At 40.3% G+C, this 14,063-nt stretch overlaps 1 protein-coding gene across 1 annotated transcript; it reads left to right on the forward strand.

Annotated features, from left to right (window-relative positions):
- The first annotated feature begins 10,690 nt into the window (after positions 1–10,690).
- On the forward strand, positions 10,691–12,133 carry LOC135218810 (uncharacterized). The gene has a single exon (XM_064255259.1). It carries the CDS (start codon positions 10,691–10,693, stop codon positions 12,131–12,133), a length of 1,443 nt encoding a protein of 480 aa, XP_064111329.1.
- Positions 12,134–14,063: the final 1,930 nt, after the last annotated feature.

Here is a 14,063-nt window from a genome sequence, read left to right on the forward strand (position 1 = left end):
AAATAACATGTTGATGAAGAACCATGTATTGCAAATTGTAAAAACCTGTATTTTTCATATTAGAAACATTGCATTTATTAGAAAATACCTAACCGAAGATAGTCTGAAAACAGCAATTTGCAACCAAATACTTTCCAGGCTTGACTATTGCAACGTTATATACTATGGTCTCCTCAACTACCTACTCAGAAAATTGTAGAGTACTAAATACAGCAGACAGATTAATAAAAGGACTACATTCCCATGACGGAATAACCCCAACACTAATAGAGTTACATTGGCTCCTAGTGAAAGCAAGAATAGAAAATAAAATAATTCATACAGTCTTCAAAGCACTAAAATATGGCGAACCGCCATACCTGGTAAACTGTTAAAGCTTCTTTGGACCTGAAAGGAATATTGTAATCAGAAATCCAAGTGAAGCATATGGGCTATTTGAATCCGGAAAAAATGTAGGTCAAGCGATAGAGCATTTGTGAATTGTGCACCTACAATATATAACAAAATACCGCCTGAAGTGAAGATCATACAAGCAGAGAGCAAATTTAATTAAGAACTAAAGACTCTCCTATTCTGCAGGAGCTTTGATACTGACGAAAAATATTAAAAGACAATTATAAGGTATGATAAGTAGCTACCTTATTTTGTAAAAGTACAAGGGCCTGCCAGAGAGGAAATCTGTATTATGAGTGTACTAAATTCAATTTCTACTGCATATTGATCTATGTCTGTTGATATTATAATAATGCAGTAATTTACTAGGGGAGCTAAGTCACATAACTAGCTCTCGTAAGGCAGGGCCAAAGTGTTTTCCCTTGAACAGGGGACAATGATTGGTGGAAAGTAAAGTTTTAGAAAGTTTCAGAGCTTGTTGGGAAGAGACGCAAGAGTAAGGATGAGAGTAAGGAAGAGCAACAAGTTAAAACAGTTGGATTGACAAATTCAAGATGGATAACCTGTATGGGAAGCTTCATCGTGGAAGGGATATTTAAAATAAATTGAAGCCGCACTACAGCCTCCCTTGAATCGACATACACCAGAATTTTCTGCAGCAACACTATCAGGCTGTGTGAGTCAGTTTGACACAGTGACCCTTCAACAAGATGAGATTGCAGATAGAATGGAGTCTTAGGAGAGGCTATGAGAAAAAGAGTGGAAGCTCCCAGTTGAAATGAAATGCATGCACGATGGTAAACAGGATATCTTCAATTAAGAGGAAAGAAACCGTCACTTTTAAGAAATCCTTTATGGGAGAGGACGAGTCTAAAATAACTGGACAAATATCTAAAGTAAACATTAGTACCATGCTCTTTGTTTGTGTACCAAGCTTTTCAAAAGATACCCGTCTGACTAACAACATTTAATTTTGTATTTCGTAAGTGCCTTAAATATTAAGCTTTATGCCCAGCATTGCCAAATGTTCATAATCATTGAAGCACATATACAGCAATGTGTTACGCATTCAGTGATGAGGGTCATGATATAAAAATATTGCAAGACTGGCCAGTTGATATGTTGCTTATCATGATGTTTATAATTGCATACCAGTGGTTGTGCTACTTCGTAATTTATACTACAGATTGCTGGGGCTTTTTATCTCTTCATTTTACATGAAGTGAAACGACAATCCTTCAAAGGATTACATTGAGCGAATACTGTGTAATTTTCTGTACAGGACTAACAATCATACCACTGATAAAATAGCTGATAGTACAGAAACAAATAATTACTGTTAGATATCTAGTGAATTACATCTGAAAAAGATAGATGGTGCAAAAATGTGCGCAGGAATACGTGCAATAGAAAGTCATTTCCCCTGATCAGCTAGCATTGATGAACATCTCAACAAGTGGCTATCTTTGCATAAACAAGAGTTAAAGTTATCCCGTAAGTGGTCAAGCAGAGTTACAGTACACCTGGAGAAGAACCAGATTACCTGGGACCGAGTTCCCAATGTGTGGAGCAGATCATGGCTAAATAAAAAAGAAAAATATTTGAAGGTGAGGGGGTGTGTAGTTTACTTTTGGTCATGCTAAAAGTAGAGCTATGTCCATTGCATTGGCTATAGAAATCTTTTGTGATATTTTATGTTTCATAAAGCTAATTTTTTTCTGATTGTTTTCATACTTACTTGGAGCTGTAAAGTGCTTCTTAATATTCACTAGCCTGTCTAGTGTATTTTTGTATTAACATTTTCACCTCTAGTGAGTATGCATAACCATTTCTGCGCTCATTTTCATTTGCAGGTCTAAATTTCGCTTCAAGGGGAAGCCAAATTTATGTACCCCAGCACACGTACTACCAGACACCTGCCAAACAGTTTACCATCAGTTCAAGTGTAAATATCTCACGGTATTGTATTTGATTGTGTTCATGTCTTGATTCTGTTGTATTCATGCTTAGTGTATAAATGGGGGTGATGGTTAGCAAATGCATGAGAGTTTTTCCCTTGTCTGAAACATTTGTAAGTATTTCTGATGGCATATCTTGATTGTTTTTACAGGTTACTGGAATATGTTCAAAGTTGAGACTTTACTCGTAGAACAGAAGAATTGTCTTATGGAATTCTCCACACATCCCTTACTGCTCATGGAACAAGAACCCATTCTGGTATCAAGCCAACTTCATCTAGCAGCAGACATCATGTTTGGACTGACCTGTATCTTTCACCGACTTCCGTTCTTGCCAGGTTTAACACGTGACTAATCTATAATATGGGGTGTGTATTTGTGTGTATGATTGATAAGTGTAGAGGCGTGAATATGTGTCAGTTTTAAATGATTCTCAAAGGTACCTGTGTATCTGCGTGACTTAAGTACCTGAGTTCATAAACATTTTTATGATGCGTAATGAATCCATGAGTATATTGCCTGAACTTTGGTTGTGTTGTATATTGATTGTTAGGTTCATTCATTCTTTAGTTATTAATTTGTAATTACTTTGTCAGTCTCTAAGATTTGAAACCTCAACCTTTGTAACAATTTTTAGTGTAATTATGTGCTCAAGATTAATCCCTTAGACTATGAGACTTTTGTTAGTTGAAGGAAACATATCTTAGGAACTTGAGAACGGTTTCCATAAGTTTATAATAGCGCCCAAATTTAATCGATGTTGGGGTCTGGCTTTATGGTGTAATAGGGTCTGTTAAGAAATACTAATGACCTTATATAAAAGTATACACCTGAATGATTTCTAGATATCTCACAGCTAGCAGCAATTCCTAGAGTTTTTAACCTAATCTAACCTGTAATTTACATTTACCATTCAATTTCAGTTTTGTCTAAAAACCTACCTCATTTTTAGGCTCCCCTTTATTTTTTTATTAGCATAGGAAAATATTATCAGAATAATGTTTCTTTAATGTTTTCTAAAATATTATATTCCGTATCCAATATGTCTTTTGGTAATGTAATTTTCAGTTGCTAACCTTAAACTGCTTTATTGTGTAGAGATTTCTTTTCCTTCTGTGTTTTTTCTTGTAAAAAACAAAGTTTGTGTATTCAGATTAGGTCAAGGGCAACAATACATAATTTATCATAATAGCGATAGAATTTGGAATTTGGTATTATCAAGTAATTTAAAAGGAACAAAAAGTGTCGAAAATAGTAGTTGCATGATGCTCATTGAATGAAGATGTTGCTCGAGATTCTATATTCTTGTATGATAAATTTTCTGGAATATTGTTATGGAGTGGGAAGTATTAGGAGTTTGTAAATTTTTTGTGACAGAAGTAGCTGTGCCTAATTAGGTATATCTATGCCTCTTTCCTTTTATTCATTCGCGTGTTGTGCTGTAGGCATTACAAAAGGCAATTTGTGGTGCCCCCTAGACCCGTAGCTGCTCCACGCACATTTTTAGCCTTGTCCAATTCTTCCATCTTGCTGTCCAACCAATCTTTTCAAGCGTGTTGAATGTTGATATTTATAAGTTGTTTCTCTTTCTTTCTCAGCATGGTATTGAGACATCAGTGAGTGATACTTTCTTCTTGATTTTGGCAAGCAGCGTCAAGTCTGGTCTATTGGAACATATGACTCTATCTGATTTGGTACCATATTCCCAGAGAATCTTTGCCTGATCGTTTTCTTTCGCTTCATTAGGTTGGTGTTCATACCACTTATTACTGCAATCTAGCTGGTGTGAGGTAGATGCTATGTGGTTTATGATCTCTCGTGTTGTATATTGCACTTCCCTCATATACCTGAGATGCTAATTCCAACTATAGTTCATTGTACATATCTGGTTCTTTGGGCGTGATCTTGTGCCACTGTTAGGATTCCTACTGTTTCCTTCTTGAGTTCTCCCCTTTCTGTAGCCATTGCCATGTTTCGTAGCTGGCCAGTTATTTGGTCTGTCTCATGTATTGCCCGTGCATCGGTTTGCTGTACTACTCCTCTGTTGTTTATGATTCTCCTGTCACTGTATATTTCTGGGTTTTCGTCTAATTGTATCAGTCCTTCTCAAACACTCCTTGGCTACTCGTTTTCACTGGTTTTCAGATATTAACCCAGTGCTCTTCTCTCGATATTGACGTAGTCCTTCATGCTTAGTAGACCTCTCCCGGCTTCCTTTCGTGTTATGTATAATCTGTATTTGCTCTTGGGTGAAGTGTTTTGTGTATTACCATGTGTTTCCTAGTTTTCTGGCCTATGCTGCGGAGTTCAGTCTTCGTCCACTTCACTACTCCTGCGCTTATCTGATTAATGTCACTGCTCATGTGTTGTGGCATTCGTCATGTTTCCAGCATTGAGTTTTAATTATGATGATGACGATTGCAGACTCTCGCTGTCTTAACCCTCAAAAGGAGGTTAGTTTATTTGTATGAGTCTCAGGTTAGCATAGAAGAAACACGAGCAAAGTTTTTTTTTCTAACATTTGATTTAAAATATCTAGACTCTTGTTTTAGTGGTTTAAGGAAACAGGAATGGACAAAGAGAACAGCAACTTCACATGAATTAAAAAATTTAAAGTTGGTGTTACGTGTGGAGAATCTCCTAAAGAGAAGGAAAGCTGTCACGAAAACTGCATTTATGAGTGCCATATGATTTATGAAGCTAAGGAATGGATTATACTTCCTGATAGCAGTTACTTGGAAAAATATTGTGAAAGTATCAACGTCTTATCTTATGCAAGGATTTCAGACCTGTTTAGAAATCAGATAAACGCGTAAATGTTTCGTTAGATGCGCTAAGTGCATTGTTCTGAAATAGACAGTTTTTTTTTCTTTTTGACCTTTCGAAACAAGCTGACTGGCATTCTGTACATCTGATGCCCGTTTTGTTTTATGTTAAAGTTTTATTAAGTTTTAACAGGCAGAACACATTTACATTCTCTATTCTTACTAAATGCTTTTGGTTGATTCTTTAAAACTCCAGTGGAAAACTAATTTAAGCTCTGAGGGTGTTTCTATAACAGGATTTATGTTTGAAATTTCATTGTTTGATATTTTCTATGGAATTTTCATTATAAGAATATTTTAACCTGGAAACTGACTGAATTAATCTAGGCTTTTAAGGTGTTTATCAAATGTATTGATTTTGAGCTGAGAGTGAACTTGAGAAACAGAAGACTTATTGAACTTGTATAGGAAATTAGAATGTGGTTTGTGTTATCATTGATTAATCAGTTTTCATAAAGGATACTTTAATCACCTCTTCGAATTTTATCTTAGTTGAGAGATTTTGTGGTTTTACTGTTTAATGTTAGAAAAACAAGAGAGATTTTGTCATGAAAAGTCTTCTACCTATATCTTTTCTGAAGGTCATCAGTACAGTATGTGTTCTGCGTGTTAATACTCTCAGCTGAATTTAGTTTAGTACCATATTGCAGCTGTGGCCAAATCTTTTAATTAATTTATAATATAGTAAATTTTAATTGGATGTTTTCATGCGTACTTGGTTGTCTGTTGGGCGTTTTAATACATTTGAGGTATTTCTTTTGATGTGAATCAAGAAAAGAATGTTCTGTTCATGTAGTTCAAATTGTATATTGCTTGGGTCTAATTGCAATTTCAGGTCAAACCAACCAAGTAAGAGAACCCCTTTGGAATCGACTGCAAGAATCCCATATATTCAGTCGAGCTTAAAATATATAACCTAAGGCCAACGATATCCATAGAGAGCTTCCTGCAACAAAATATAAAGCTGTCTGTGAAAAATGAAAACTAAAAATGGCCCATTTTGAAGGTTTTAAAGCGTTAAAAAATTGTTGCAACTTCAATCATGTTTCAAGGGCACAAATAATGTCTATGCCAGAAGAAAACGAAGAGCCAATTTGCAGGCTGTAGAAATTGTTAAATCTGTAGTTGTTGATGGGCGAGAACTCCCTTGACTGAGGTGAAAACATTATCATTATTATATTATATTTCTGGGGAAGTTTATAAGTCATCTTTTTTGACTTGGTGGTTTTTACAGTGTGGGATTCCGGGCCCTGCCTCGTTAGGAGTCTATCACATTTCTCACTATATGCGCTATTTCTAGTAGCACACTCTTCTGCATGAGTCCTGAAGCTACTTCGGCATTTAGTTTTTTCAGGTTCCTTTTCAGGGATCTCGGGACTGTGCCTAGTGTTCCTATGATTATGGGTACAATTTCCACCGGCGTATCCCATATCCTTCTTATTTCTATTTTCAGGTCTTGACACTTATCAATTTTTCTCTTTCTTTCTCGTCTAATCTGGTGCCCCATGGTATTGCGCCATTAATGAGTGATACTTCCTTCATGATTTTGTCAATCAATACCACATCTGGTCTATTGGCAAGTACCACCCTATGTGTTCTGATACCATAGTCACGAAGGATCTTTGCTTGATCGTTTTCTATCACGTCCTCAGGTGGTGTTCGTACCACTTATTACTGCAAGCTAGCTGGAGTTTCTTGCACAGGCTCCAGTGAAGGGCTTTTCCTACAGAATCAAGACCCTTTTTATACTGGTTCTGTTCACATGCCAGACATTCACTTGTTATGTGGTTTATGGTCTCGTTTCCCACATTGCACTTCTGCATATGGGTGAGATGTTATTTTCATTTATTGTTTTTTGGGCATATTAGGTTTTTAGAGGCTGATCTTGTGTCACTGTTAGCATTCCTTCTGTTTCCTTCTTGAGTTTTCCCCTATCTAGCCATTGGCGTGTTTCATCGCTGGCCAGTTCGTTAGTGTGTCTTATGTACTGTCCGTGCACTGGTTTGTTGTACCATTCCTCCCTTCTTTTTTTGATTCTCCTGTCTCTGTACATTTCTGGGTCTTTGTCTACTTTTATCAGTTGTTCTTCCCATGCACTCCTTAGCCACTTGTCTTCACCAGTTTTCAGATATTGGTTCAATGCTCTGCTCTTGATGTTCATGCTTAGTAGCCCTCTCTCTCCTTCCTTTCGTGTTATGTATAGTCTTTCTGTACTTGCTCCTGGGGGTAGTGCTTTCTGTATCTTGTGTTTCCTAGTTTTCTGTTCTATACTGCTGAGTTCAGCTTTTGTCCACTCCACTATTTCGATGTATCTGATAACTGGCACTGCCCATGTATTTATGGCTTTCATCATATTTCTGGCTTTGAGTTTTGACGTAAGTATTGCCTTAAGTCAGCATATATTCTTTCCTTATCGTGTCCCTCATCTCTTGGTTTTTTATATCCACACCTATTATTCCCAGGTATTTGTACCCTGTCTTATCCATGTGTTTGATGCTATTCCATCTGGTGGCTTTATCCCTTCAGTCCTTGTCTTGCCTTTTTGTATGCTGACCAAGGCACATTTTTCTATTCCAAACTCCATACTGATGTCCCTCAGACACAATATATTTCCTTTGATGAGGTTACCATACAGCTTTATGTCGTCCATGAACATCAAATGGTTCATTCTGTTGCCTCCATTCTTGAGTTGGTACCCAGCATCCATCTTTTGCAGTACTTTTTTCATGGGGACAAGGAGTCGCCTTGAAAGATCCCTCTCCTAATATTAACCTCTGCTAGTCGTATCACAGAGATTGTAAGTACTGTAATCCAGTTGCACATTGTATCTTTTAGGTAGCTGATGGTGTTTTTCTCTGCCCCATATATTTTAGGGCATTCTAACTGGTCCTGTATGTGGTATCATGTCGAAGGCTTTGTTGTAGTCAATCCATGCTATGCTTAGGTTGGTTTTCCCTCTCTTTTAATATTTTTCATTACTATTTTGTCTATCAGGAGCTGGTTTTTTGTGACCCTATTCTTCCTTCTGCAGCCTTTCTGTTGGTGGTGGATGGTGTTTGTATCCTGTAGGTAGTTGTATAGCCTCCCACATTACTGGTAGGCAGTTGATAGACCTGTAGATGCTTGTTCTAGTCTTTCTGTACTAGAATGTTTTCCCTGTGTTCATCCATTTGGATGCATCGTGGTTGTGATACAAAGCTGGAGTTGTTCTGGTATTTGTTGCTGTAGGGCCTTGAGGATTTTGAGCTATTATCCTTGAACTTCATCAGAAATGAAACCTATCCATATGGAATAAAACCACAAGCTTCATTGACTTGGAGTTCAAGCTTCCAGGGAATATGGTGTTCACTAGGAAGAAGAGGACATAAAGAGAAGTACAGAAAGAAGAGATATCACATATTAAAAATGAATTAGTCAATAAATACATTTATTGAACTTCTGAAGCTCCAATAGCACATCATCATCAGTAGGGAGACTGTTCCACAGTCCAACTGTTTGAGGAATAAAGGATCTCTGGAACTGAGAAGTTCGACAGTGAGGCACATTTACTGCATATTGGTACTACTGTTCAGCGAATCTGGTTGCTCTCGGTTGTGGACTCTTTATCACATAAGCATACCACCAAAGGATTTTTTTTTATCTTATCAGAGGAATTAGGATGTGTCCATTGCAGGAAAAATTCTTTGGTATATACATGATAAAGAATCATTAGATTTCATCATCAGAGACAGTAGGCTTCTCACAATTAAGGGAATGCTAACCCACCAACATCTACAGAGTTAATCAGGTTTACTCCAAGCCAGTTGGCTCTTGGTTTTCTTCAGGCCTAGACGTTGTTTGTGTTATTAAAAACATAAAAGGTTGTATACATAATTTTCTATCTTTATTCAGAATCTTATCAAGCAATTATTCAACTGTAGGATTCCTACGCCCGGCAGACTAACTTTCAAATCTCACAGTGGCACCGCCATAATTAGTGCAGATAACTAGTTACCGCCCACCTTCGGTAAATGGGTATGACTTCAACACACCTCTTCAATTGCATTTCTTCTGGCTCCCGAGTAACATTGGTAGCTCTGCGGGCTTTCTTCGTCATCTTTGGAGGGTGTTTGTTTGTTCATGGATTATTGGTGACGTACAAAGTTTTTGGTGTATTTTCAAGGAGCTAGCTTAGTTTAGTTACTCTTTTGAGATTAGGTGCTGCCTGATTTCTCGATTATGTCAGATTCTAGTTCATCGGGAGGGAGGTTTTGCACAGAGGGCTGCAAAACTAGATAGATTAGTTAAGGAAGTTTATGACCCTCACTCCAAGTGTACTAAATGTAGGGGGCAAGAGTGTTCTAAAGAACTGAGGTGTTCTGTTTGTCCTGAGTGGGACGATGAACAGTGGAATCTTTTTATTGCTCATAATAAGAACGTTTTACAAGATAGGAAGAGAAAAGCAGCAATTAGGGCAGAGAGTAAGGTTTCTATAACTCTGCCTTTTACCCCTGTGTTAGCAGAGATCACTGCTCCTGCTTCTTCTCCCTTAAGAGGTCATCTTTCTCCTATCCTTAGTCCTCCGACCGCCTCTCTTCCAACTTCTGTACTGGGTTCCCATGTTGCAGTTTCCGACACCATTGCCAGCCTCGAATCAAGGTTTGAAACGAGATTTGAAATTTTGGTTAGTACTGTTATAGAGAAAAGTGAGTCAGTGCAAAGTGCAAGTGTAAGTGCAAGTGTAGTGTTTCCTGAGGGGGTGGTTGTCTGTCCCTACAGTTCTCCTAGACAAAGGTCACTGTCCCGCTTCCCCGCCTCGTGGAGAAGACATACCGGAGGTCCAAGGGAGACTGGGGGGTCGGGGTGTGGTTTGCCTACGGGCACTCGCTCCCTCTGTCAAACCTGAAGAGTCGAGTCAGGTTTTGACTGAGTGCCGTTGGAAAGGTGTCTCGTTTGGTGTGGAGTTGTCGGACTCGAGCGAGTCGCTGTCTCCTTGTACAAGACGCTGGCGTAGTTCATGGGCTTCTCGCCCCCTCAAGAGACCTTGGACTACTGACATCTCCCCTCTACCTGTCAAGAAGTCAAAGGATAGGCCTTCCAGTCCACATCTGTCTTACAGTCATGTGGATCAGATGTACGAGAGACAAGATTCGACTGCCCATCTCTTTCCAAGGATCTGCAAGAGGACTGGCTAGGGGTGCTTTCCTGCTCTGACAAGGCCATCAGTGATGGAGCAGATGAAGTAGCTTCCTTGTTCGAGATTGGCATGTTGAAGAAACGTGAGCTATGGTGATCCTTTACCACCAAAAGAGTCACCACTGTGCAGAAGTTAGCTCTTCTTTTTGCTCCTCTAAACAAGCCTCATTTGTTTCTGCAAGAGACCGTTCAGAATATTCCTTCGGATCTAAAGAAGAGGTCAACAACAGATTTGCTGGCTCAATCCACGAAACGGCCTAAGCCCATTGCGTCTGCGGTTCCTCCTTCCAAGTCTCCATTGCAGAAGCAACTTTTTGAGGGGGAAAGTCATGCCCCTTTATGAGACAATGTTCGAACCTTCCACCAAATCCTCTTCTAGGTCAGCAGTCAAGACCAAGCGAAAATGATGTACCTTACCTTCGCACACCAATAGGCGCCAGGCTGCACCAGTTTTGGGAGGAATGGAAAAGCAGAGGTGCAGAAGCCCAGGTGATAGAAGTCTTACGCCTAGACTACACCATCCCTTTTGTGGAAAGGCCTCCCTTAGCCAAGGTTCCCATCAGATTGACAGCTTACTCCATAGGCTCTGAAAAGTTCTTGGCTCTCGAGAAAAAAGTAATCTCCTTGGCTCATGAGGAAGTTATTGAGGAAGCCCATGATTCGTCGGAGGGCTATTACAACAGGCTGTTTGTGGTTCCCAAAGCATCAGGGGGCTGGAGACCCGTGTTGGACGTGAGTGCTTTGAACCGGTTCATGCTAAAAACCAAGTTCAAGATGAAGACTCAGAGTTCGGTGCTGGCGGCTCTCAGTCAGGGGGATTGGATGGTATCTCTCGACATGCAGGATGCCTACTTCCATGTCCCATCAGGACTCAAGGAAGTATCACCCGACATGCAGGATGCCTACTTCCATGTCCCAATCCATCAGGACTCAAGGAAGTATCTCCGCTTCGTTTTTCAAGACAAGATACTTCAGTTTCGTACTCTGTGCTTCAACCTTTCGACAGCTCCTCAAGTTTTCACCAGGGTTCTAAACTCCCTGACACAATGGTTACATCTGATGGTCATCAATGTCTCGATGTATTTGGACGATTGTCTTCTCCGAGCACCATCGGAGGAGCAGTATGGTACAATCTTTGGCAATGGTACAATCTTTCCTGCACAACTTGTGTTGTGCTCAGCAATGCAGTGGATGAGCCTATTGGGGACGTTGTCCTCAGTAGAGAAATTAATAAAACTAGGGAAGTTACACTCGAGGACTCGCCAGTTTTACCTAACAGCGAACTCGTACAGAAAGTCGCAACCTGATTCCACGGTTTTTCACATTACGGAGGACATGAAGAGCGATCTAGCTTGGTGGGACTCAAGTGAAAGGCTTCAGGAGGGCGTGTCACTCCTCTCTGTGAACCCCAGCCTACAGTTCATTTCAGATGCGTCGGGCGCATGTTTGGGCGCTACTCTTATGGATCGCAATGTGTCAGGGGTATGGACAGAGTCCCAGAAAGACCTTCACACCAATGTCAAGGACCTCCTAGCAGTCTTCCTGGGCTTTCAGAAGTTTGTTCATATGGTAGAAGGTCGAGTAGTAGCCATTAATGCGGACAACTCCACAGCCCTGTCTTACATTTGGAAACGGGGGACTCACTCTTTCACTCTGTTCTTGAAGGTGCGAGAACTTCTACTCTGGGCAGAAGAACATCAGATCCAGCTCGTTCCTCGTTTTGTTCGGGGGAGGATGAACGTTCTGGAAGATGAACTCAGCAGAAGGAGACAAGTTTTATGATCGGAGTGGACTTTGGACACGGAAGTTTGCCGGGATCTTTGGAAGGTTTGGGGAAGACTGGCCATTGACTTGTTTGGATTATATCAAAGAACAACCGTCTGCAACTGTTCTGCTCCCCTGTTCCAGATCCTCTAGCATGGCCAGTAGACGCGATGTTGCTAGATTGGTCAGGTCTAGACGCTTACCTGTTTCCTCCCTTCGGGATGATCAGGGAAGTCATCAACAAGGTGAAGCACCATCTAGATGTTCACTTGGCGTTGATTGCCCCGTTTTGGCCAAGGAAAGACTGGTTCCCGGATCTTCTGGAAATGTTGGTGGATTATCCGAGGCTACTTCCTCAAAAGAAGTCGCTGCTCAGACAACCACATTTCCACCAATTCCATCAAGGGTTGTCCATGCTTCAGCTGACAGGATTCAGACTGTCAGGAGCCTTGTCAGAGCAAAAGGCTTTTCGAGGATAGTGGCAGAAGCAATTGCAAGATGCAGACCTTTACCAATCTAAATGGAGTGCCTTCAGAGGATGGTGCAAGTAAGCTAAAGTCTCTTCTTCTGAGACCACTGTAAGCCAGATTGCTGATTTCCTTTTCTTCCTGAGGCTGACGAAAAAGGTATCCCCTTCCATGATTAGAGGATATAGGGCGATGCTCAGAGGACTGGAGCTATCGATGAATAGCGATCTGACAGACCTCATAAGGTCTTTTGAGACATTGAAGACTCCAAGGGACACAGTGACTTGGAACCTAGATGTAGTGCTGAAATTCATTTCTGGACCTCCCTTTAAACCTATTCGCTCGTCTTCCCTGAAGAACTTGATGAAGAAGACTCTCCTTCTTTTTGCATTAGTGAGATTCATGCTGTAGACAAGAGAGTAGGTTTCACACAAGGGAATGAGGTTTGTTCCTTGGCCCTGAATTTTTTGGCTAAGAACGAACGTCCATTGGATCCCTGGCCTCGCTCGTTTGTCATCAAGAACATTTCAGATATTCTCGGACTAGAGGAACAGGAGAGAAGTCTATGCTCAGTGAGGGCATTAAGTTGCTATCTAAAAGGACTGAAAAGTTAGGGGCCCCTCACAACGTTTATGGTGCTCAGTGAAACCCTTCATATCCGATGTCAAAGAATGCCATGTCCTTTCTCAGATCCTTAATCACCGAGGCTCACTCCATGGTAGATGAGGAGTCACTCGCCAAGTTGAAGGTTAAAGCGCAAAAAGTAAGAGTGGTTGCTACCTCACTTGTGTTCTGCACTAACCCATCTTTGTCGGCAATTCTGCAATCTACTTTCTGGAGATCAAAGTCAGTGTTTGCGATGCATTACTTAAAAGAGTTAGAGACTGTGTTCGAGAACTGCAGTACTCTGGGTCCTTTATCCGTTGCTGGCATGGTGTTGGGGGATGCTACATAGAGGGAGCTGGTTCCCTCTATTTTTCGCCTTGTATCTAGGTTGTTGAGTCTTTGGGAAGTCGAGGAGGTACATAGTACCTGGAGTACCTTCCACTTGTATGGACACTGAAGGTATTGTTGATGTTTTTTATAGTTTGTTGGTGGAGGTAACTTTATATGTGTTGTTTACTTATCTGGTTCTCGCATTTGTATTTTATTTGTTCCTTGTTAAGTCAGCGGTTAGCCAATGACAGTAAGGAACTTCCCACTTGTAGAGGAGATGCATGGTCCAGCTACCCCTCTCTCTACTAAGTAAGCAGAGCACCACCCAGAGGCAGTACTCTCCTGCAGCAGCTCGCTTACTAAGTATGGTATGACAGGCATAAAAGTTCATTGCTTATTATGTAACCCTCCTGATTAATCAACTTCTCAGAATGTGTTATCTCCACTACCCTCCACCTTTCAATTTGGAATCTACTGAATAATTGTTTGGTAAGAATGAATAAAAATGATATTTTTATAATAAGATTATGTTTTAATTATACTTA

Source organism: Macrobrachium nipponense, chromosome 1 (genome assembly GCF_015104395.2).
Source record: "Macrobrachium nipponense isolate FS-2020 chromosome 1, ASM1510439v2, whole genome shotgun sequence".
Lineage (NCBI taxonomy): Eukaryota > Metazoa > Arthropoda > Malacostraca > Decapoda > Palaemonidae > Macrobrachium > Macrobrachium nipponense.